This window comes from Vulpes vulpes, chromosome 12, assembly GCF_048418805.1.
Source record: "Vulpes vulpes isolate BD-2025 chromosome 12, VulVul3, whole genome shotgun sequence".
NCBI lineage: Eukaryota > Metazoa > Chordata > Mammalia > Carnivora > Canidae > Vulpes > Vulpes vulpes.
The window spans coordinates 119,327,344-119,348,960 of NC_132791.1; the positions used below are offsets into that span (position 1 = coordinate 119,327,344).

The following is a 21,617-nucleotide window of genomic DNA, read 5'->3' on the forward strand; positions in this document are numbered from 1 at the left end:
CATATGCTCTCCCACAGTCTTCCTCTCTTGCAATAGTATTTATCTTTGACCTTTGTTCCTAAACGCGGCAAAGTTGCGTTTGGGGTTTTTGTTGTTTTTGTTGTTTGTTTGTTTTGGTGGGAGGAGTGAATGAACTACCCTGATCTACCCTGGAAAGCTTGGGAAGAGTGACCGTGGGTCTTCATTCTTGTATCCACACTACTTAACACATGGACTTGCCGAATCAATGTTGGGATGTGACAACTAGAGAAAGGATGGAGATGATGATGGCAGCCACCATTTATTCAGTTTTATAAGAAACTAGACAGTGCTAAATGCTTTATATTTATTACCTTCCTCAGTCCTTCTGACAGCTCTGTGAGAGGGCTTTGAATTACTGTCCCCATTTTGCAGATGAGAAACTGGCTCAGGGACTTGAAATACTTTACTTGAGATCATACAGCCAAAAAGCAATCTTCCTCTCCCCTTCCTGATCGACCATTACACCCATTGCCCACTCTACGCTTTTTATTTTGTAAGTGAAGATTAGATAGCAGTTTTCAGCCACGTGGCAGCTTCTGAAAGGCCTGTACAGTGCCCTATATTTCTGTATCCTCTGCTGTGCCTGGTGCAGAATAGGGCCTTCCACAATTACTTCATCTTTTGCTTTTGAACTGAATTCTCCTCTTCTTCTACCTGTGCTGTGGATCATAGGAGACATTCATGAGTGGCCCTGGCTGCTGTCACTAATCATAAAAGCAACAAACGAGAGCAGATCTGGAGAGAAGCCTTCTATCACTAGATCTGAAAGCCTTGACTTTTGGACATGTTCTGAGGGATAATGTCTAAATGGCTAGATGGGGGTGATCTATGGAAGGGGCATGGTTCGGGCCTGCCTGGGGCTTTGAGTGAGTCATGAAGGCCTAAGTTTCAGAGAGCAGAATAATAGGCTCACATATAAGCTTCCCAGGATTTGATTGGGATTCCAGGACTCCAGAGAGGTCCTCACTCCCAAGCAGTAAGCAGCTGTACTGCCTATGCCTATGCCTTGGGAATGTCGACATCAGCTAACAAGATGAGATTATTTACTGAGCCCTCCTCCCTTCTTCTATTAAGTGGCCCCTTGAGTTTTCTGTGAGGCGACCAAATAGCTTAGCTCAAGGACATGTGAACTGAGGTTGAGTATATGCTTCTCCCCTACTCCATTCGTGAGAGCTGCAGCTTCTTAGAAAAGTCAGCTCTCTGACCTCTCCATACCTTTCCAACACTCTCCTTAACTGGTACAAGATACTGGAGCCTGGGACATTGGCATCACGACTGTTGATAGCTTGTTGATTCCAGGCTTAGTTGCATTTTGCCCTTGGATCTCTCTGGGATTAACAGGCTCATTTTTTTGTGGCCTGCAGAGGAAGAAAGATGGGAACCACACCAATGTTGCTCTTAATACCCATTTTTGATTACCCTTCTTGTCTCTCATTTTAACTGCGCCATTAACCAAATTTTAATTGATGGAAATTTTCTTTTTTTTTTAAGGTGATGGACAGAATTTGTTTACAAAAGATGTGACAGTGATCGAGGGAGAAGTCGCAACCATCAGCTGCCAAGTCAATAAGAGTGATGACTCTGTGATTCAACTGCTGAATCCCAACAGGCAGACCATTTATTTCAGGGACTTCAGGCGTAAGTTTCCATCTCTGTAGCGTTAGGTGGCAACTTTTTTTCCCCTACATGTTGTCTTGATAAAGAGATTGCCAAAGCCTCCTTTTCTAAATTTAATGTTAGATGCTTAAAGTTTAGTCAATTCTTCAGAGGGAAGAAGAGACATGCAATCATAATCTTTCTACTTAATAGAAACCTTGAATGGTCCCTTTTAAAAGTAAAGCAGTCTTACTTTGCAATAGGAATTGATTGTAGTAATTCAAGGTGAATTGCAATTGAATCCCAAATACTTAGCTGACACAAACAACTCAAATAGGGGAAGGCAAGGAAAATACAACATTCTGAAGGGTAATCTGTTTGGTTTGAAGGTGGAAGTTTCCAAGATAATGCGTACCTATAAAGACAAAACCAAAATCTCTTATCGCCATAGCCTCTGGTAGAGAGAGGTTATCACGTGCTGAAATCTTACTAAATGTAATATCCCAAAAGTTAATCATTGAAACTTAATTGTATATCCTAGGAATGGTTCAAATGGATCTCAGAGCATAAAAGGACCAAGAATCGGGTCTTTCAAAAAATAGCTCCTTGAGACCATTGGTACCTAATTGAAGCAGATGTTGAGGAATGTCCCTTCACATCTGCTTGTTCACATTCTCCCTAATGCCCTAGAACATTCACGAACTATGGAAAGAGTTGATAAAACTAAGGAACATCTATGAGGGAAGATGAAGGGAAGTAAAAGAAAAGGAGCCAGCCATTCTTAGAGTGAATTTTTGTCATTGTAAATGAATCATGCCTCTGCCAAAATTAACCTAAGGACTTTAAAAGTGAATATTTAAAATTAATAAAAAGCCCACATACATTACTTTGGTGGTGACTGATTTCCTACTTCCTCACCCATTTTCTATTGTGAAGTTGAATGTAGTTAGAAAACTGTAGGCCGTCTTAGGCTCTAGGAAGCCCTAGGTTATGGACTTTGGACAACTCTACCTCCAACCATACCAAATGCAAAGGTGCATCCACATTAAATTGGGCTGTTATGCTATGAAGTGTTTTTTTTAATTCCATTTTTTTTGAAACTAATAATAATGGCATTTTTGTTTTCGTAATTTGGAACTGCCTTTTTTTTTTTTTTAAGATCAGATTTTGAGAGACAACTCAAAGGTCCTACTCCCTGAAATTTCAGTCCCCAAAGGGGAAGCTTACAGCCTGCACTTTCCTTCTGTTTTTTGGGGTTTTTTTTAAGGTTTTATTTATTTATTTGAGAGAGAGAGAGGGCAAGCATGAGCAGGAGGAGGGGTAGAGGGAGAAGCAGGCTCTGCAGGAAGCCTGACACAGGGCTCTATCCCAGGACCCCAGGATCGTGACCTGAGCTGAAAGTAGACACTTAACCAACTGAGCCACCCAGGCACCCCATCCTTCTCTTTTCACTTTACTGAACTGCAGTAGAAAAATCTGAAACAATTTATGAATAAGTGGTGGAAACTGACAGCAAGGAGCATGTGGTGTGTGTGTGTGTGTGTGTGTGTGTGTGTGCACGCACATACACCCACAGACCCCCATGTGTGTCAGTTTCCTTTCAGACAAGGTTATTTGTCTACATGCAGTTATTGCAAAATCCCAAAATAGTAGTTCAAGAAGTCTAAAGAAGGACCCAACAGGTACACACAGATGTACTCGATTCTTCTTCTCTATAGAGGCCTTTCGAGTCCCCTTTCTCCTTTCTCCCTTCCCTAGGTAAGGAAAATGGGCTATCATCTTCCTCCTCATCAGTAATTCTGTGTTTTGTTCCACAGCTTTGAAGGACAGCAGGTTTCAGTTGCTGAATTTTTCTAGCAGTGAACTCAAGGTGTCGCTGACAAATGTCTCAATTTCGGATGAAGGAAGATACTTTTGCCAGCTCTACACTGACCCCCCACAGGAAAGTTACACCACAATCACGGTGCTGGGTAAGAAACTCGTGAGGCGGTGTCCTGGGAAACGGAATAGGGTGGCCCTTACTACCAGATGGCTTCTGGCAGCAAGGAAGAGGTTAATGGTAAATTTTGCTCTTCAAACCTGTTTTAGGAAGAATCACCACTCATCTTGCTAAATTTTAAAAATAGCCTATTTTACTAAACACTCTTAAGGAATGGCAATCAGCAGTCTCTGTAGATCCCACCTGCTCCTGGGTTCCAACCCTCAAGCTTTAGAAGCAAAGATCAAGAGAATTTAGAGCCCTCAAATGAACCACTCCCCACATGAAATGCCCTTGCTTCTAACTGCCGGGATTTCTTCCCCCTCCGTGCAGGAGAGGAGGAGGTGGGCTGCTATATCCATACCCTGTGGCAGAGCTCGATTATCAAATCTGCTTAATGATTCTTCCTTCTGAGTTACATCTCATTTAATATTGTTGATCTCCTTATCTTTGGCTTTACTTACTGCCTTGTGTATTGCTTATACTCTAGATCATGCTGTAAAAATCATACCCCATGAACACAAACTTTGCCACAAATTGCAACCATTGGACATAACAGAATTAAGAGCTTCCAGTGAGAGAAGGGTGATAATAAGCAAGGACTATTGACAGGCTGCTAAAGACACTTCTAGTGAGTTGGATGTCTTTCGTTATAATCACCAGATTGTGATTTTTCAGGAAAATCCCAGTAGCTAAGTTTCCATATTTAGATTTTGATACAGTCGGCAGATATTCCTGTGTTGACAGTGGTCTGAATTAGTCACCTTCTGGACAAATGTGTACACCAGTGCATAACACCAGCTGATTTTGATTTTTGAAACTGAGTTTTCAAGGACGTACACTCTAGCATGAGGCAAGATCTCTGATTTACACCTTCAGAAAGATGATGAATCAAAGTCTATTTGAGGCGGCAGAGTGCAGCTTTTTGGTGTAATGATATGAAGATTAAGGAGGAAAGATAAATATGAAGGACATTTCTGCTTGGTGTGTATGAACATGTATGTATTTATGGATGTACATTTTGGGCTGCTGCCTCATTACTTTGTTTAAACACAGCTGTAAAAGGGAAAATATTTTTTCATTCATTAAACTAAAACATGTCCCTAGTGCTTCCATACATGTTCTTGATAGGAGGGATACTGATTTGAGGAAGTCCTGTTTCGTATCAGTCCATGCAATTCCTACTGTGGTCTGTGTTGAGCAATAGATGGCTTTCAGATGGACACGGCTGCTTTAATTTTAGCATTACGCTGTATTAGACATGTAGCAATAATAAGCGTAAAAGGTTTTGCTGGGATGAGTTATTTTGGTATTTTGCAGGTGTGCCTTGAGGTTTTCTGTCCACCTAACTGTTCAGAAGTATTTGAAAACACTGTGCAACCAGTGACTCATTCCAGTAAAGCAGATTGCAAGCTGACCATCATCCACCCACTGACCCATCATTGGTTATGGCCTTTCCAAGCCTAACAGCCATGGAATGAAATATACTTACAGCATTCTGAGTTTTCAGAGCGTTTTTTCTACATATACCTTTGACTATGAATATCTTTCATAGGAAGAAATGATAATAACAGAGATGAGCCATCTTGCCCGGGTTACAAAGCACATGGTACAAATCTAGAATCATAGACTTTGAGGTAGACCCTACTGTTCCATCTCACAACCTTTGTGTCTTTTAGCCTGGGTTGTTTTCAGTAAAATCCCAAATGCTGCCGTTTTGTGACTTTCCCCTGAAGGGGAACATCTTTTGTGACAGGACTGCCTGTCAGTTTCCAGAATCTGGTACATTTGTTCTCGGACATGCTGGATTGGGCCAGCTTGACTGAATATACCCGGTGCTTGGGAGGCAGCATGACAGCACTAGACTTTGAAGAGGCATTTATGCCTATAATCCCGTTGGAGGTCTGATTATTCTAGAGGTAATAGGTTCCTGCTTGTATTGTATAGAAGCATTAACTTAAACATACTTGAAAGTAATATTAGTAGATGCTCTTTCTGCAGATATTATGTATTCATTTAATATTCTTTCTGTGGAATTGACTCTAGGATTCTTTGACGGAGTGAAATTGTTGTCATCAGTGTTTGAGTCTTTCATATTCCAAAATCTGACAATTTCCACTGATACTCATATATTCAAACCTTTTTCCTAAGGTTTAGAATTTTCAGATATTCTAATGAATGAAGAGTGATCTATTAGCATCTTCGCTTCTATCTATGGTTCTCTGAAAAGGACTCCATATATACTTACACAGCTGTCAAACTTCTTGATAGGTTGAAGATGCTGATTTTAGTGCATGTGTCTATTAGTTGTTTGAAGCATTCAGCAAAAATTTCAGCGTAATTATAAGACGTAGAGATGGTTATTTGTTAGTTCTGTTACATGTATTATCTTATCCATGTAAAAACTGAAAACTCTCCAATGATTTTTTGCATGCATTTAGGTGCCTTTTAGGATCCCCATTCACTCCTTTCACTAGCGAGTTTGTTCCTTTCTCTAGATCGTAGCGTAGGACTCTCTTATGCTAGTATTCGTGGAAACAGTGGAACAAGAAAGAGAATACACCGCTTGAAGATAAATATAGTTACTGATAATAGCAGCTAATATTATTACAGTCCTGTCCTTCTAAGATTAGTGTTCACTCTTAAGATTCCAGGAACAGGAGAACCTAATTATTTTAAAGGGTTTTGGAGTGAGATTTCACATACTGATCAGCTTTAAGACTCCTCTTTTGTTGTAATTAACGTGTGACTCATCTTGATATTGCTGATTTTTTTAATGTTGTAGGCGTAATGTTTATAATGAGCACTCTTATAGATTTGAGGTTAGCTGAGAAGAACCTTGACATTTCTTTGCTATTTTCTAGTATTTTCTCCTGTGATTTTCATTCAGGTTTTCATCTGTGTGCACCTCCTTACATACATCTTTGGTTATTTTCATTAATGGCCGCAGGCGGTTTTTACTAAATGTGTCTGTTTAGTAGAGCACGGATAAGTGTATTCTCTGGTTAGTAGCAGTTTTAATTCATTTTTCCCACAAATGGATTTTTATACTTTACAAACCACTTTTGCATTAGAGCAGATGTTGTGGAGTTGAAGGGAATACAGGATACTTAATAGGCCAAAATAAACTTGAAGTTTTTCTTGTCCAGCCTCATTTTTCCAGAAAGACCTAAATCACCTGACTTACATTTTCCAAAGCTTTCTTGCTCTTGAAAAAAAGATCATGGGGCACCTGGGTGGTTTAGTGATTGAGCATCTGCCTCACGTCATGGTCCTGGGATCAAGTCCCAGTCGGGCTCCCCGCAGGGAACCTGCTTCTTCCTCTACCTATGTCTCTGCCTCTCTCTGTGTCTCTCATAAATAAATAAGTCAAATCTTTTTTAAAAAAAGAAATCCGAGACATCACCTTGATAGTGAATATCAATAAACCATTGTGACTCACATTATCAGGTTTGATTTTAGATTTGCAAACCACACAACTCCCACTATACTTGACTGTTTCTTCTTCTCATCTTAGTAAAGTCAGAAACCCTGGCCACAATGTGGACTTGGGGGGGAAAAATCACTCCACTCTTTCTCAGGATGCTCTTCTCCATCACAAATAAGTCCTTTATTTTTCTGCACTGGTTTCATTTTCCAAGATGTGGCAGTTGTCCACACATTTACTTTAGCCATGAAGTTAGATGACGTCAGCTCTTCAGGAACGTGACCTGAGGACCTAGCACGAGCATAGGCGCCCACCCCCACCCCAACCCCAGAAGGGTTAGGGAACTTGACGTCATATCTGTTGCAAGAGAGGAAGAAGCAGCATGGACAATGCCAAACAATAGATAATCTGTTACAGAGAGGATTGCTGCTGGTCAGGCTCTGAGCCTCCAAACAAGATCTAACAGGCATTGTTAGGTGTTCCCCTGGCCTCATTTATATGTGTGCTCTTCCACCTCCTTCCTTTGAGCCAGCAAACGTTAGTGGTAACGCAGAAAGAGCATGCCAAACAGTCGTCTCCATGCCCACCTCCATCTTACAGAGAGAAATACCACTGAGGAGGAACAGCTAACAGCGGGTAGGAAAAGCCTGGGATAAGGTGAGCTGAGCTGTCTTCAGAGGCCCAGCATGAACAAGGAGAGAATGAATGAAAAAAAACTCAGGAACACACAGGAAACAAATGCCTAACAAAGCCTGTGCTAGAGGCTGGGTACCACTGAGACTTGACAGTGCTACATGCCAGAACCTTCTAACAACTCCTAGATTTCTTCCCGTCAAGATTTCCAGGTCACCACAGAGCCACCATCAAGGTTTTTCTCCAGACTTACCCAAGCAAGCTGAAATCCATTGGACTCCATTGCCCTCTTTGTCCTATCCAAAGAGGACCACTTTCCCTGAGTCTCCCCTACTCGGTTTGAATTTCCTTAGACCGAATACTATCTCTTCAGTCACCACACTCAGTCACATTTCTCATTGGGCATCATGGCAGATTCCAACATCAGAAATGATTTTTTTTTCTTTTTTTTTTTAAAGATTTTATTTATTTATTCATGAGAGACACACACAGAGAGAGAGGCAGAGACACAGGCAGAGGGAGAAGCAGGCTCCATACAGGGAGCCCGATGTGGGACTCCATCCCAGGATCCCAGGACCACACCCTGGGCCTAAGGCAGGCATGAAACCGCTGAGCCATCCAGGGACCCCCAGAAATGATTTTCATCACTCTACTTTTATTTTTGTCTGAACCTTGACAGGAATTATTGTTGTTTGACTTTGATTCCTCCGTGTGTGTGTGGCAGGGTGCACATTCCTAGGTCTTTATTCTTTGGTGGTTTCGTCATCTTGCCTCTCAACTTTGTTCCTCTTAGCTCACAAAGATCTTATTTTCTTCAGACTTGGGCAGTTCTTTTTCTGACATTTGCTCTCGCAATAGCATTTTGTTTCAATATTTCTGTGATAACCGCACTCAGAATTTGGTAGTATTTGTTGGTCCAAAACCTGTAGTCTCTCTGTATTCCCTACCAACTCTCGAGGTGTGTGTGATGAAAATCTATAACCATTCTGATTGTCATCTGGCAAGAATATCTACGTTCAGGAAATAGCGAGCTAAGTCGTCCCATTTACTTTTGTCACTGCCTTTCTGTGTCTCTTAAAATGCTGACAGATGTGCAACTCCCAATTGGATGTTAGACTACATCTCTTTATGCTTTTTTTTTCTTTAAATGTAAGTCAGGGTAGTTCTTTGCCATGTTTAACCACTCATTTTGGCCATATCACTTTGGCAACACATGCAGTTGAGCAAATGTGTTCTTTTCCTTTTACACAGGGAACAAAGAATAGGCCCACTTTTGCTCTAATAGTTGCCCCTCCACACACGCACACCCCACATACTGTCTTGCTGAGAAACATATGCAACATATCATTTTACTTTTCCATCGTTCTCTGTAGGAATTTTCAAAGTGCTTCAATTCAATGTAAAAGTCTTCCTGTACACACAATTTTACATTGGACTCCAACAGTTGGAAATCCCAAATACATGGTTTAATCCCATAATTTATTGAAGCAGTATCAGAGATTTATTATTCAACTTGATCATCAGGATGGCATGTTTATACATATTTAATTTCTTGTTTCTCTTCTGAGTTGAGAAACTTATTAATCATAAGTCTCAGAACTGTCTTTGCTTATTCATGGTGGTCAGGGCACATAGTCTGAGATTCGCTGTGCTGAATTCCATATTCTCACTGATTTTTATTTCAAGAAGCTCCATCTTGAGGTAAGGTTGCACCTGATGTGAAGTCTCACCGTCAACTCAGTTTCATAAAAGATAACATGCTTTCTTGCCATCCTCATCATCCTACATACTCTAGATTTGATATTCAGCATTTTAGCCCCCAAATATTTTATGCTGACCATCTCACTGCATTTGCTTAATAGGCTTAAAGAAGAGTGATTTTAATTCTGACATATCAAATGGACTTGCAAGCACTTAATAGTCTTTTTCACCTTTGCTTCCTAAAATCTGGAGCATTAGATTTCAGAACATGGGAAAATTAGAGCAAATTAACTGGCATGTCCTATCTTACCACATCGTCCTATCCAGTGGATTTTATTACTACCCCATCCATTGGAGGACGTGATTGTATTCCAGTTCTCTGCATATAATTTGAAACTGAATGAAACTGGTTCTAAGCACAAGTTTTCCATGTGTTTATGGTGAGTGATTCTTTTAAGGGACTCCCAAGTTTTTGATCTTTACTAGTTGTCTTTAAAATCTTTCATATGAAGATTGAAACCCAAAGGTTGAGTTCAGGGACAACTGGTCATTTCATATCCTTCCAGATAAGGATAATCTCATTAATATCCTCGTCTTACTTTTATATCTGTATTCTGATTAGTTTTCTATTAACCGATTGAGAACTAACACCACTACTGTTATAACTCGATCACTCATGACTTAGGAGTGGGAAGCTGGGCATTTTATAAGATAACTGTAGGAGAGAAATTCTAAATTAACAACTTTCATATAATTCACGTTCTTTGATGAGGACTTTGTACTTCTTTTTTTCCCCTCGGGTGGCAGTTCGTTTTAAATTCCCATCAGGAATGTCTGTTAGTTGTCTCCTCTTTTTGATAGCAGTGGTGCTCACTTTTAATGAAAAGAAGGCTATGTGCAGAAATGGATTCTGTGTTTAAAAAGCACATGTGTTTAATTTGTAGTCCCACCACGCAATCTGATGATCGATATCCAGAAAGACACAGCGGTGGAAGGTGAGGAGATTGAAGTGAACTGCACCGCCATGGCCAGCAAACCAGCCACAACCATCAGGTGGTTCAAAGGGAACAAAGAGCTAAAAGGTGAGGTTCAGGCTGCCCTGTCCTGCAGTAGTGGGTGGGCACCTGATTCCAGCGGGGGTACACCTTGGTGGAAATTAAACATACATGCAAAACATACCCCTAAAGCAAAAATGTCCACTTCGATAGGGTTTCTTATCATTTACCAAATGTAACTGAAGCCAAAGCATAAAGGCATTTTATTGAGTCTAATGCATATCCTCATCCTGTGGTTTGAGGGTTTGTGATGATGGGTATTTCTTGATTTTTGTTCAGATGTTCAGAAAGAACTAGAACTCTTTATATTAGGAAGAGCCACTGTTGGAGGTATCCCCTGAACTCCAGCTGTCCGTGTTGTACCTCAGTTCTCATTCACCTTGTGACCTAGGGGGGATCAGCACCTCAAATTCTCATGTTAGATGTTAAAAAAATTTAAATATTTTTTTAAAAGTCTAACAGTCTTCATGGTGAATTCCAAGTTATTCTAACATGTGTTACTATGCTGTCAGCTTGCTGACTGTGTGCTTTCCTGCAGGGTCAGGCATGCTAAGTGCAGTAAGGATTATATCCTAATTATGGATTTGAAGGCCCTTTTCTCATCGTGGACTCTCTAACTCACTTGCATGTTTCACCAGCCTGTTCTTTTGCAAAGCTTCTAGTTCGTGATAGTGGTGCAGGCCGATGCTTTAACACTACTCCCCATCCTCTCTCCCTCAGCCTAGGCCGCCCCAGGTTTGATTCCTGTACCCTCAAATATCTGCCACCTTAGCCATCGCCTGGGCCACAGCCTGTCCCCTAGTTGACCCTTTTGTGTCTGTCATCTTAAATTAACATGTGTGTGGGCATTCCTACCCCTTCCTTTTCAAGATTGCCTTGCAAGTGGTACCAGGGGCCAAACACTCTGGTCATTTGCCAGGAATGCCAGCTGTGTTTAGCAATCTCTGCTGAAACGGAGATATTGATATTACAGATTTTATGGGATTCTTAGGAAGATGAAATGAGTGAATGAATGTTGGTAAATCACGTAGTGAGTATCTGGGCCAAGGTAAGTGCTCTGTGTGCTTGTGGAATAAATCAAGAGTGCCAGGAAGACAAGAAGAAGGCCTTTTAGAAAGGGGATATAAAAATCTATATCTAGAAACAGATAAATCTATATATAACAGCGTAAGTTTCAAAAAGCTTGCTCTGTTTTAATCTCCTATTTCCTAGGTATGGTTTTAGAAGGAAGGAGTTTCTCATTTCCCCTCTGCTTTTCTAAGTGAATTGAACCATTAGATGTGTACCGATAAGTACAAAACATTAAAAGAAAGTTAATGGTGCACCATGTCCCGGGGAGTGCCGAGTTCAGGAAAGAGGCCGCCTTGGCCTATTCATCCTATCCGGAAGCCTCCTCCCTCCTTTTCTGGGTGTTCTTGGACATGTCTCCCATCTGGCCTGAAGCCTCTATCTTACTTTGCTCTACCCGCTGCCACTGTGTTTTTTGTGGTCTTCCAAAAGTCTCAGAGTTTAAACATTTCAATTACGATTTCAATTATGTAAATCCATTTAGTTACTTTCCCTCTTAATTTTTTCTGATGGGGGTGGGCAGAGGGGGCTGTTTATATCTCTATTCCTGATTGAATTACTTTGGAGATTTGGATGATGTCCTGGAATTTTTAAACCGCATGACAGCCTACTAGATGTTTCAAGTTCAGATGGTGGTAGGGGTGAAAAGCTCTTCTCTTTTCCTCCTCCAGAATGCCATAAGCAGTCAGATGGCAAAGTGGTTCAACTTTCAGCTGCCTTTTTGTGGGAGGTTTTTAAGATAGAAGACAACATATGTAATATATTTAAATAAAAATAGTATATATTATGTGGGGTAGAAATACAGCTTACATATATCCTCTACAAGGTTGAAAAGTAAAAAATTATAATTTTGTCTGTTATCTACCCACTGCTTACCCTTATCCCAGTGACTTCCATCATCTTGTTAAAATAGCTCTGTTGGGGCGGGGAGAGGAGTCTGTAGAAACAGTGACAGAGATTCACTTAACTCTGATTTCTTGGTATATTCTGTGTTCCCCAGGCAAATCGGAGGTGGAGGAGTGGTCAGACATGTACACTGTGACCAGTCAGCTGATGCTGAAGGTGCATAAGGAGGATGACGGGGTCCCAGTGATCTGTCAGGTGGAGCACCCTGCCGTCACTGGAAACTTGCAGACTCAGCGGTACCTTGAAGTACAGTGTGAGTACCTGTCTTAGTCCGGTCAGGCTACTGTAAGAAAGCAGCACAGATTGAGTAGCTTATAAGCAACAGTAATTGATTCCTCACAGCTCTGGAGGCTAGGAAGTCCAAAATCAAGGTGTACCAGCGTGGTTCTGTTCTAGAAAAAGCCCTCCCTCTTCCTGGGTCATAGCCATTGCCTTCATGCTGTGTCCTCTCAGGGCAGAAGGCGCTACAGATCTCCAGAGCTGCTTTACAAGGGCACCGATCCCATTCATGGGGGCTCCACCTTCATGACCTGAGCACCTCTCAAAGGCCCCACGACCTCATATCGTTACACCAGATGCTGGTATTTCAACATAGGAATTTGGGGAGGGAGGGACACAAACATTCATTCAAATCATAGCAGCACCTGAGTATTTTATCCTGAGGACATAGAGTAGCAGTGGCTTACAAATACTTCAGAAGCCACTTATTGAATACATATGTTTTATATAGCATAGATAGAGTTTATATCTTGTTGTCTTAGTAGTAAAATAATCAAAGGATTATTTTATTGAAACACTGCCATATTACAGCATGCCAATGAGGATTTTCAAAATACTACATTTAACCCAACTGTAGAACTTTAAAATGATTCCAATCTGTTCTACCACATGACTTAATTGTATTTTATGAATATTGAGTATAATCATTTCTATGTCAACTTCACAATCTAGAGTAGTCCCTGACACTTTCTTAGGCCCCACAGAAGTACCAATTTTTTTTTAATTTTTGTAGAGGGGCTTTTATTCCCATTCTATACCAGCATTTTGTTTTAAATTGCAGTTCTCTTCCATTTTTAGCTTAAAGTATAGCAATGAGTTTAAAAGTGGAAGTCTTTGGGATCAGTGCCACAATCTCAATGGCTTCATCAATAATAGCTAGATCATGGTGAGTGAGGTTGTGTCCTCACTGTGCCCAATGAAGTAAAGACACTCTCCTTATTTTCTCTCGGGACTCTACGGCCTGCCAAAATGTTTTCTGCACAAAGCCATCCTTGCAGCAGAGTCGTGGCCAAGTAGCCAACGTCTCTGCTTTTTATCAGAAGGCTTCTGTAACTGAGCCTCTGAAAAATTAGAGGTGATATTTGAGTGTGCGTAGTGGGAATGTTGGAAGAATTTGGTTGGAAAGGCAACCACAGGGTATCTGACAAAGGCAAAGCATTAGCATCTATGAATTCTTCCATTAATTTCCTAGGGCTGCCATAACTAATTATCACGACCTTTGTGGCCTAACATGACACATGTATTCTCTCATAGTTCTAGAGGACAGAAGACTAAAATTGAGGGGTTAGCAAGGCCACACTTCCTCAAGGCTCTAGGACGAGAGCTTTCCTTGCCTTTTCTGGCTTCTGGGGGTCCCAGATATTCCTTGGTCTGTGGCCATGTCTTTCCAGTCTCTTGCTTTGTCTCACCACGGGCTTGCCTTCTCTTCTCTTCATGTCTCTTATAAGGGCACTTACCGTTGGAGTTAGCATCGTCCCAGCTAATCCAGAATGGTCTCATCTCAAGATCCTGAACTTGATGCCATCCGCAAAGACTTCTGTTTCCAAATAAGGCTATATTCACAGGTTCCGGGGCTAAGAAGTGAGCATATCTTTTGAGGGCCACCATTCAGCCCACTATAGTCTTCAGCACATGTGTGAAGCACATTGCCTGTGCAAAACAGGGGCCAGGGAAAGGTGTAAACAGTGGCTTCTAATTGCTTCTCCACCTTTTGACTAAAATTAAATGTAAAAAGTTGCTTCTGAGACACCAGTCCCATTCTAACCTTTTCTTACTCTGTGAGTTTGGCTCAATTTAACATTACATAATGCAGGTTTTTCTTGTTAATTCATTTCATCTCCTTCATTATGTAGCTTCATTATGGGCATCATGCTTATAATTTTCATATCACTAAAACTATTGTGGTGTAATGTCCCTATAATGGGAAAACAGAAATGATCAGATATTATCTAAATTGGCAGATAGTAGATTTCTTGTGACTTTGTTAATATGTAATTCATTTAAGCAAACTTAATATCCATTAACTTTCCTTGTAGGGGCCCATTAGCTTTAATAATACATTAACTCCTTTGTGAAACCTGAGTAGACATTCACCCAGTCTCCCACCCCTAAACTCTTCCAGTGTCCCCAGAGCATCTTCCACATAGGATAGCCCCACCCACCTTGAAGTTACACTCACTTCCAAATGTAAAATATTTTAAATACTGTACCTCATACCTCTTGGAAGACTTGATAATGATCTTTTTTTAAGTCTTGTCTTCCAAATTCTGTAGATTCAAGAGATTTGTCCTTCTAAGAAAAAGGAATAAAGCTCCATATCTGAATCCATCTGCATCTTCGAGTTCTGCTTCAGCCACAGGGAAGTGACCAATGCCTTCCAAAAACAAAGACACACCTATTGATCATTTTTAACTCTTAACACAGCACTGTTGCAGGGTTCTTGTCTCACAGAATCCAAGATTCATTCTCACAGGCAATAGGGTGAAATGAAGTGAAAGTTTATTAAGGGAAGGTGAGAACAGAAAGGAAAGCCCTCTAGAGTGAGAGGGGTCCAGGATGGGTTACCACGAAAGGATTTTATGGTCGGTCTTTTATAGAAAACTAACCAGGAAACTTTGGTAAATATCTCATCTATCACATTTAAGACAAGGTAGATTTGTAAATACTATGACAGTATCTTATCTGTATTTAGAACAAACAAGATAGATTTGTTATATTCCCTTCTTTCTGGTTAATATCTTGTCTATAACTTTTCTGCACATCTGGGATTTCTGTGAGCTTGGTAACAGAGCCCCCTACCTGTCTCTCTCTACCTAGTCTCACCTGTCCCTTACTCAGCACCTTTTTATGGGAGACTACTGTTTTGTGTTTTTGGTATTTTTATCCGAAGTGAGCCACACGGGTATTTTATTCTTGATACTTCATTTTTCAGAATGTGCATAAAGAGAAAGTCTTTTTATGTAAAAAAAAGGGTCAAGAATTACCAACCATTATATTAATCTGAATGGGAATTTAGAGTCTTCTTTGACATCTTAAATATAACTCTGTGCTCAGGAAAGTTACCTGATAGTTCACACTACCCTCCATTCCTGGAGCACTACTGACTACATGATGGACTCAACTAGGAATTCTTTAAGTAGCTCCTCCAGACACGACTGGGGTCCTCGACATCATTTCCCACCAGCAGTACTCTCCTGAACACCTTTGCAATAACAAAAAAGCCTCATGCATTGGGCACCAGGGCTTTGTTGGTCATTGGCCCTCGCCAGTGGTTCCAATTCCATCCCTCTCACGGCGCACTCTCTCTGCAGACAAGCAGCACCACGTCTTGATGGCAATGAGGAGAGATCCTTAAACACATGAGATTTAGCAGTCTATGTGGAGATGGAATTTTGGGTACTCTGTGAGGAGCACTAGACCCTCATTTTGTAATTAGCCCAAACCCTTAGCATCAGTTGATCTTAATCTCCTTTAAAACCCGTTTAAAAGTCCCATAGATCTGAAGAAGATGAACAGAATCACGTAGCCACCATGTTTTACTTCCAATTTAAGGAGTCTGTTTATCCTACAGAGTTATTCTAACTCCATTTATTCAAGGACTAGTTTTCCCAGATCCATGGGCTGTCCACACAGTTAAATGAGTTAAGTGAACTAATTTAGAATTTGTCTTTAAGTCACTTTATTGCTTTTCCCTAACAAAGACCTGTGGAAAAAACATCAAATTAGGAATTTTATTTTGCTCTGTGTATTATGTTTAATAAACATCAAAATAAATATATAGCTTTTATTTTTAATGTCCTTTTGTATATTACCTAAAAAGGTTTTTTTTTTAATAATATCATTTATAAGCATTAGATTATCACCAGAAAATACTGAACTCGTCTATGAACCTCAGATTAAGAACAACTCTTTTTTGGGTAAATAAGACTACCCTGGGGGAACTCTAACCTGATGGAACTGGTTATTCATTATACCCACTTGGTTCAGTCCTGGCCCACTTGACTCCATGAAGCCTTCTGGAAACCATTTTCTGCCTCATCTAAGACCAGTGGCTGTTAACCAGGACATGAACAGGGTTAAGTGACAGATAGTGAATTTGTGTTCTGTATAAACTACATTGTTTTATTTTTTTTTTAAGATTTTATTCATTTATTCATGAGAGACACAGAGATGGGCAGAGACATAGACAGAGGGAGAAGCAGGATCCCTGCAGGGAACTTGATCCTAGGACCCTGGGATCATGACCTGAGCCAAAGGCAGACACTCAACCACTGAGCCGCCCAGATGCCCTAAACTACATTGTTTTGAGAAGATATTTTTTAAAAAGGAAACAACGGAGACCTTCATTGTGTATCGTTAAACAGCATACCTTAAATCTGCCGGGGAAAGGATGAGCTGTGAAGTGGAGTGTTCCTATCCTGCCTAGAAGACAAGGCTTGAGCTACAACTTGGAATTGCTTTTGTCTTGTGGATTTAAGTCCTAATTAATTGAACACAGAATTTTGCAGTGTTTGTTTGTGAGGACCCTTATTTGTGGTACCAGGAGAAATTGTTGTGCCCAATTATGTGAAAAATCAGCCAGATGTGTATGCTGTCATACTTTTAATAATCTTTAAGTTCTTGGTGAGTACAGATATTAATTGTGTAGCATGCATTGAAGTGATTAACATCAATGTAATTTATCATCTGGAGATTTCTGAACATAAATAAATGAGTTGTTTTGTTCAGCAAGGTGTTGACCCCTTCAGAATTAGTGAATTAAAGCCCCCCCTCTTTTTTTATTATAAATATGAAAAGCACCACAATCAGCCAAGTGTTCAGTTATTTGATTTTCTGGGGCATTAGCCGCTCTTGTTTGTGACATTTCCCTGTTGGGTGCTCGTTTGCAAGCTCATTAATAAGGTTTTCTCATAGGAACGTTGCTAGGAATGAAGAACATACAGTAGGGCTCTTAGTTTTCCAGCTTTCATTGTGAGGCTCAGCAAGGCTACGGCAGCACACAGCTAAATGTTTAAAACAGAAAATAATTATGCGCGGAAGCTAGAATTCAAAGCTCTTGTGCCTCAGATGCAAGGCAGAGAACAGTTTTGCCTTTAATGTTCTGAGCTATATAACCCTAAATTCCTTCTGTGCATTTTTTTCCTTCTGCGTGTCTGTGTACGTAGCATTGCTCAAATTTACAACATGGTTGATTATAGCAGAGCGTGGTACAATTGTAGCATGGTTAGTGGAGCTTCAGATCTGAAGGAACGTACTCTTGTCAAATAAAAGCCTGTTTAAAGGAGAACAGTTCACTGTCTGAGCGTTAAAAGAAAACTGTTTAAATAGCATCAAGGTGGCAACACATAGCGACGTAAGCTGGGAATTCAAAGAAGAGCTGTGACCCTCAGTATGGAATTCAGATTGCTGTGCAAAGTGGGAAAAGCCTCACTCTGGACTGAGGTGAATCTGAAGCTCTTGAATTGCTGCTGTGTGTCTTTTGCTCGCCCCCATCACAGCCCTGCTCTTTGAAATGTTGTGCAAAAATCCTCATCTTGTGAGGGTTTTGTGTGTGTGCATGTTTGTTTAAAAGAGAGAGAGAAAACGAGAGATTGAGATGAGTTTTGAAAGGGAGAATGAAAACAAAGACTCTAGAGATGGATGTTTGAATACCTTCCCTCCTCTGATTATTCATCTGATGGTTAATTGCGTACATAGGCTTCATTTTCAAAATGAGTTTTATTGACTTCATATAAGCAGATATTTTGTAAATCCATTTTCCTGTTCATCCAGGGTCCAGAGAAGACTAGATTTTGTCTTTCATTCCCTCAATTGGGGGGAAATTGGGCATTGAGGGGATGATCAAAACCTGTTTTCTATCTGTGCCAAAATAAATGTTTCTCTGGTATCGACAGTGCCCTGCAGTGAAGGAGGGAGAAAAACCTGGAAATAGGAAAGTCTTTCTGCTTGGAGTGAAGGATGAGACATCGTTTCCAAGAGCAGCTCCCGTATCCATCCTCCCCCCATCATTTCTCTTCCCAGATTGTATTCTTCAAAGCATAATAGTTGGTGTTTCCCGACTTGGCCTGTTTCTCTCTGATCTCCAGTCTCGCCTTTGAACAGAATACGTTCTTCCTCCCACTCTCCCTTCCTTTTATTTTTTTAAAGCCATGAATTGAGTTTCGGGGAAGTTATTTCAGTATTTGTTATTCCTCATGGAGACCCCCTGATTGAAACGAATGTTTAAGCTGTCATTTGCTGCGTTATCACAGAGCAGGGGCGGGGCCACATTCTTGATATTATTGACTCCATAGCTTGTTCGTGGAGCATTCTGCAGCACCAGTGGGGCAGGAGGCTTAGGGACCAATATTCAAAGAGTGAGTGTCAGGCTGTGTCTGTTTGAATGACACGAGCTGTCAGGGAAGAGAAAGCCACTATCCCTACCTTCTGAAGTCACTCTCGGTAGATAGAGGCCCCTTACTAAGGACAGTCTGTCCACATCTGCTGTCTGACCTCATGTATTTGGGGAAGATACGTCTCTGTGGCTGTGGACATTGAGCATTTCCACTGTGAAACTAGTTCTCCTAATGTTTTTAACTCAAGGTCATATTTCAATTCTGTGGAAGGTTAAATGGTTGTGAAGTTAAAATCTGAAAATCTAAAATGAGTGGTCAGACAACATCCTTTATGATTTCCCCTAAGATCCCACCTTAGAGATACACCAGAAATACTAAATAAATGCGTAGTGAAATGGAAGCATGTAAATCAGAACACCTGGGCTGAACCTCAAATTTTGGGAGCTGGATTGACCTTCCAGAAGAATGGTATGATTATATTTTGCCCTAAGGGCTGTTGAAGTGATTCAACAGGGAGGCCAGGAGACTGGGGTGACTCTTATGCCTCAGGTCGCCTACGGGAGCAAACCAAAACCTCAACCAGAGTCCCCAGGCTCCCAAGAAAATGAAGCTGAAGCCACCACCAATTACGAACAGCCAGCTAGGCTTTCCCCAAATGAGGCAACTACTTAAGCCATAGCCAATCAAATAATAGCCCTTGCTTTGCTTCCTTGTCTTCTCTGTAAAAACCTTGCCCCTAGCTCCTGTGGCTGGAGCATTTTCAGTTTGGTGTTGCCCTATTTGAATCCATGAATGCTCAAATAAACTCTCAAAAATTTTAAGGTGCCCAGTTTATCTTGTGACAAGGTTAAGACATATTCATGATCTAATTTTTTTTAAGTCAGTAGCCACGCTTGGAATAGGAGTCCATGCCCCTCTGGTATTTCCCCACTTTCTTATGCATTCATTCACTTGGTAAGCAAGTATTGAGTGCCTACTGTATGTGCCCAGGGACCAGGATACAAAAGACAAAAAACTTTGCTTCTTACAAAGCTAACTTTCCTATGGAGAAAATCATGCTAGAAGGCTTTTCTTGTCCAGTGTTCACTTTCAAATTTTAAAGATTTCTCAAAAATAGGGAAGAGTGCTCTGTAAGTGTGCCACCCATTTCAAAAGCACTGGAGACATAACTTTCTGTTGCAACATCACAGAATAAAATTTGATTCTGTTGGGTAAACAGCAATTTCAGTATCCACAAAACTACTTGCAAGTTGCAACAGGAAGAAATTGCGTTCTACTGAAGTGATGTGGCACGTGCTTTTTGGTCCTGCATCTCCCACCAGATTTGACCCCTCCCGCTCCTAATAGCTTACCCTCCTCTAGAAGCACAATTGCATTGCGGTGGTGGTGGTGCTCAGATTCAGACAACAGATATAACAGCAGAAGGTCCTTCACCTTGCAAACAAACAAAATAAATGGTAGTGAAAATTATTCGTGAATGTATGATGACATTAGAAAATAAATCTTGCAGGATGTGGAACTCCTCTGAAAGCTCGGTGTGACTGTTCTCGAACCAGACCCAGTCACCTCCTGCTACTGGACACTGTCTTCCTTCGGTGTAAAGCTGGCCTCTCCCAGCAATCCAGACAGCCATATGACGCGGGGCCGATTCTTGCCTTGAGCTTTAAAAAAAAACAAAAACTAATACTCACCAAATCTCAGGTTAATCTCTGCATTGTCATGTTCCTCCAACCTGCAGTAATTCCCCATGATTGACAAAGACTCTCCAGTTGATGCTTTCCCCACCTGAATGTACAGGCCCGGACCCAAACTTCTCTCAGCCATTCTGATACATCTGAGTGCTCTCTACCTTTGAGTTCTCCCTGGTAGGGGCCCATTAGCATTTGCTACACAGGCATCCAGTCCACTCTAACAGATATTTGGAATATTGGACAGAATCCAATGAAGGCCTTGAAGACCCTGTGTCCCGAAAGCAGTTGCAGGAACAAATTTGCACCCAAACCCTTGGGTCTAGTTGCAGTCAATGTATCAAAGGACATTGGATGTCCGCATTCCTTGATATAGAAATTTGTGGGAGTGGGAGTGGGGTTGGGGAAGTGTCAGGGGCCCCTGGGATAAGTCTCGTGCTGGGATATCTGGTGTCTTCTTCCTGCCTCAGCTCTACTCCTGTCTAGGAAAAAGCAACAATGACCTCCTAGGTGAAAGGAAATTGCAAAGTCCCCTCTTATTTTTTTTAATAAGTAATTTTTAAAACCTGCTACATTAATGTTGTGATCTAGAGAGAAGGAGATGATGACTTTTCATTTACATAGGCAAGTGAATACAGGTTACAGAGTCTCGAGCTTCATCTTCTGGAAAGATCACAGAACGTGGTACAAGGTCAGACTGGCATGAAATCAATTGTAATCTGCCAGCAAGCCATTCTAACCTCTTTAAGAGTTTCCTTTTATATATATTTTTCCCTTTATAGAGAGAGCAAAGTACATTTAAAGAAAGTCTCATCAAATTGGAATGTCTTTCTAATATTATTTTTTTAATTGGTTGCTCCTGCAGTGTGACCTAAGGCCTCCTGGCATTTAACCCTCTGTGCTACTGACTAATGAATGAATTTTGTCTGC

General features: G+C 40.9%; 1 protein-coding gene across 6 annotated transcripts in view; it reads left to right on the forward strand.

Annotated features, from left to right (window-relative positions):
• CADM1 (cell adhesion molecule 1) overlaps nucleotides 1-21,617 on the forward strand; it is a 326,789-nt gene that overhangs the window by 259,363 nt on the left and 45,809 nt on the right. For all 6 annotated transcript variants that reach the window (XM_025999197.2, XM_025999193.2, XM_025999192.2 and 3 more), the window contains exons 2-5: nucleotides 1,513-1,659; nucleotides 3,435-3,587; nucleotides 10,301-10,438; nucleotides 12,480-12,638. In XM_025999197.2, the coding sequence (XP_025854982.1) occupies nucleotides 1,513-1,659; nucleotides 3,435-3,587; nucleotides 10,301-10,438; nucleotides 12,480-12,638 (597 nt within the window). The remainder of the gene's footprint in view (nucleotides 1-1,512; nucleotides 1,660-3,434; nucleotides 3,588-10,300; nucleotides 10,439-12,479; nucleotides 12,639-21,617) is intronic.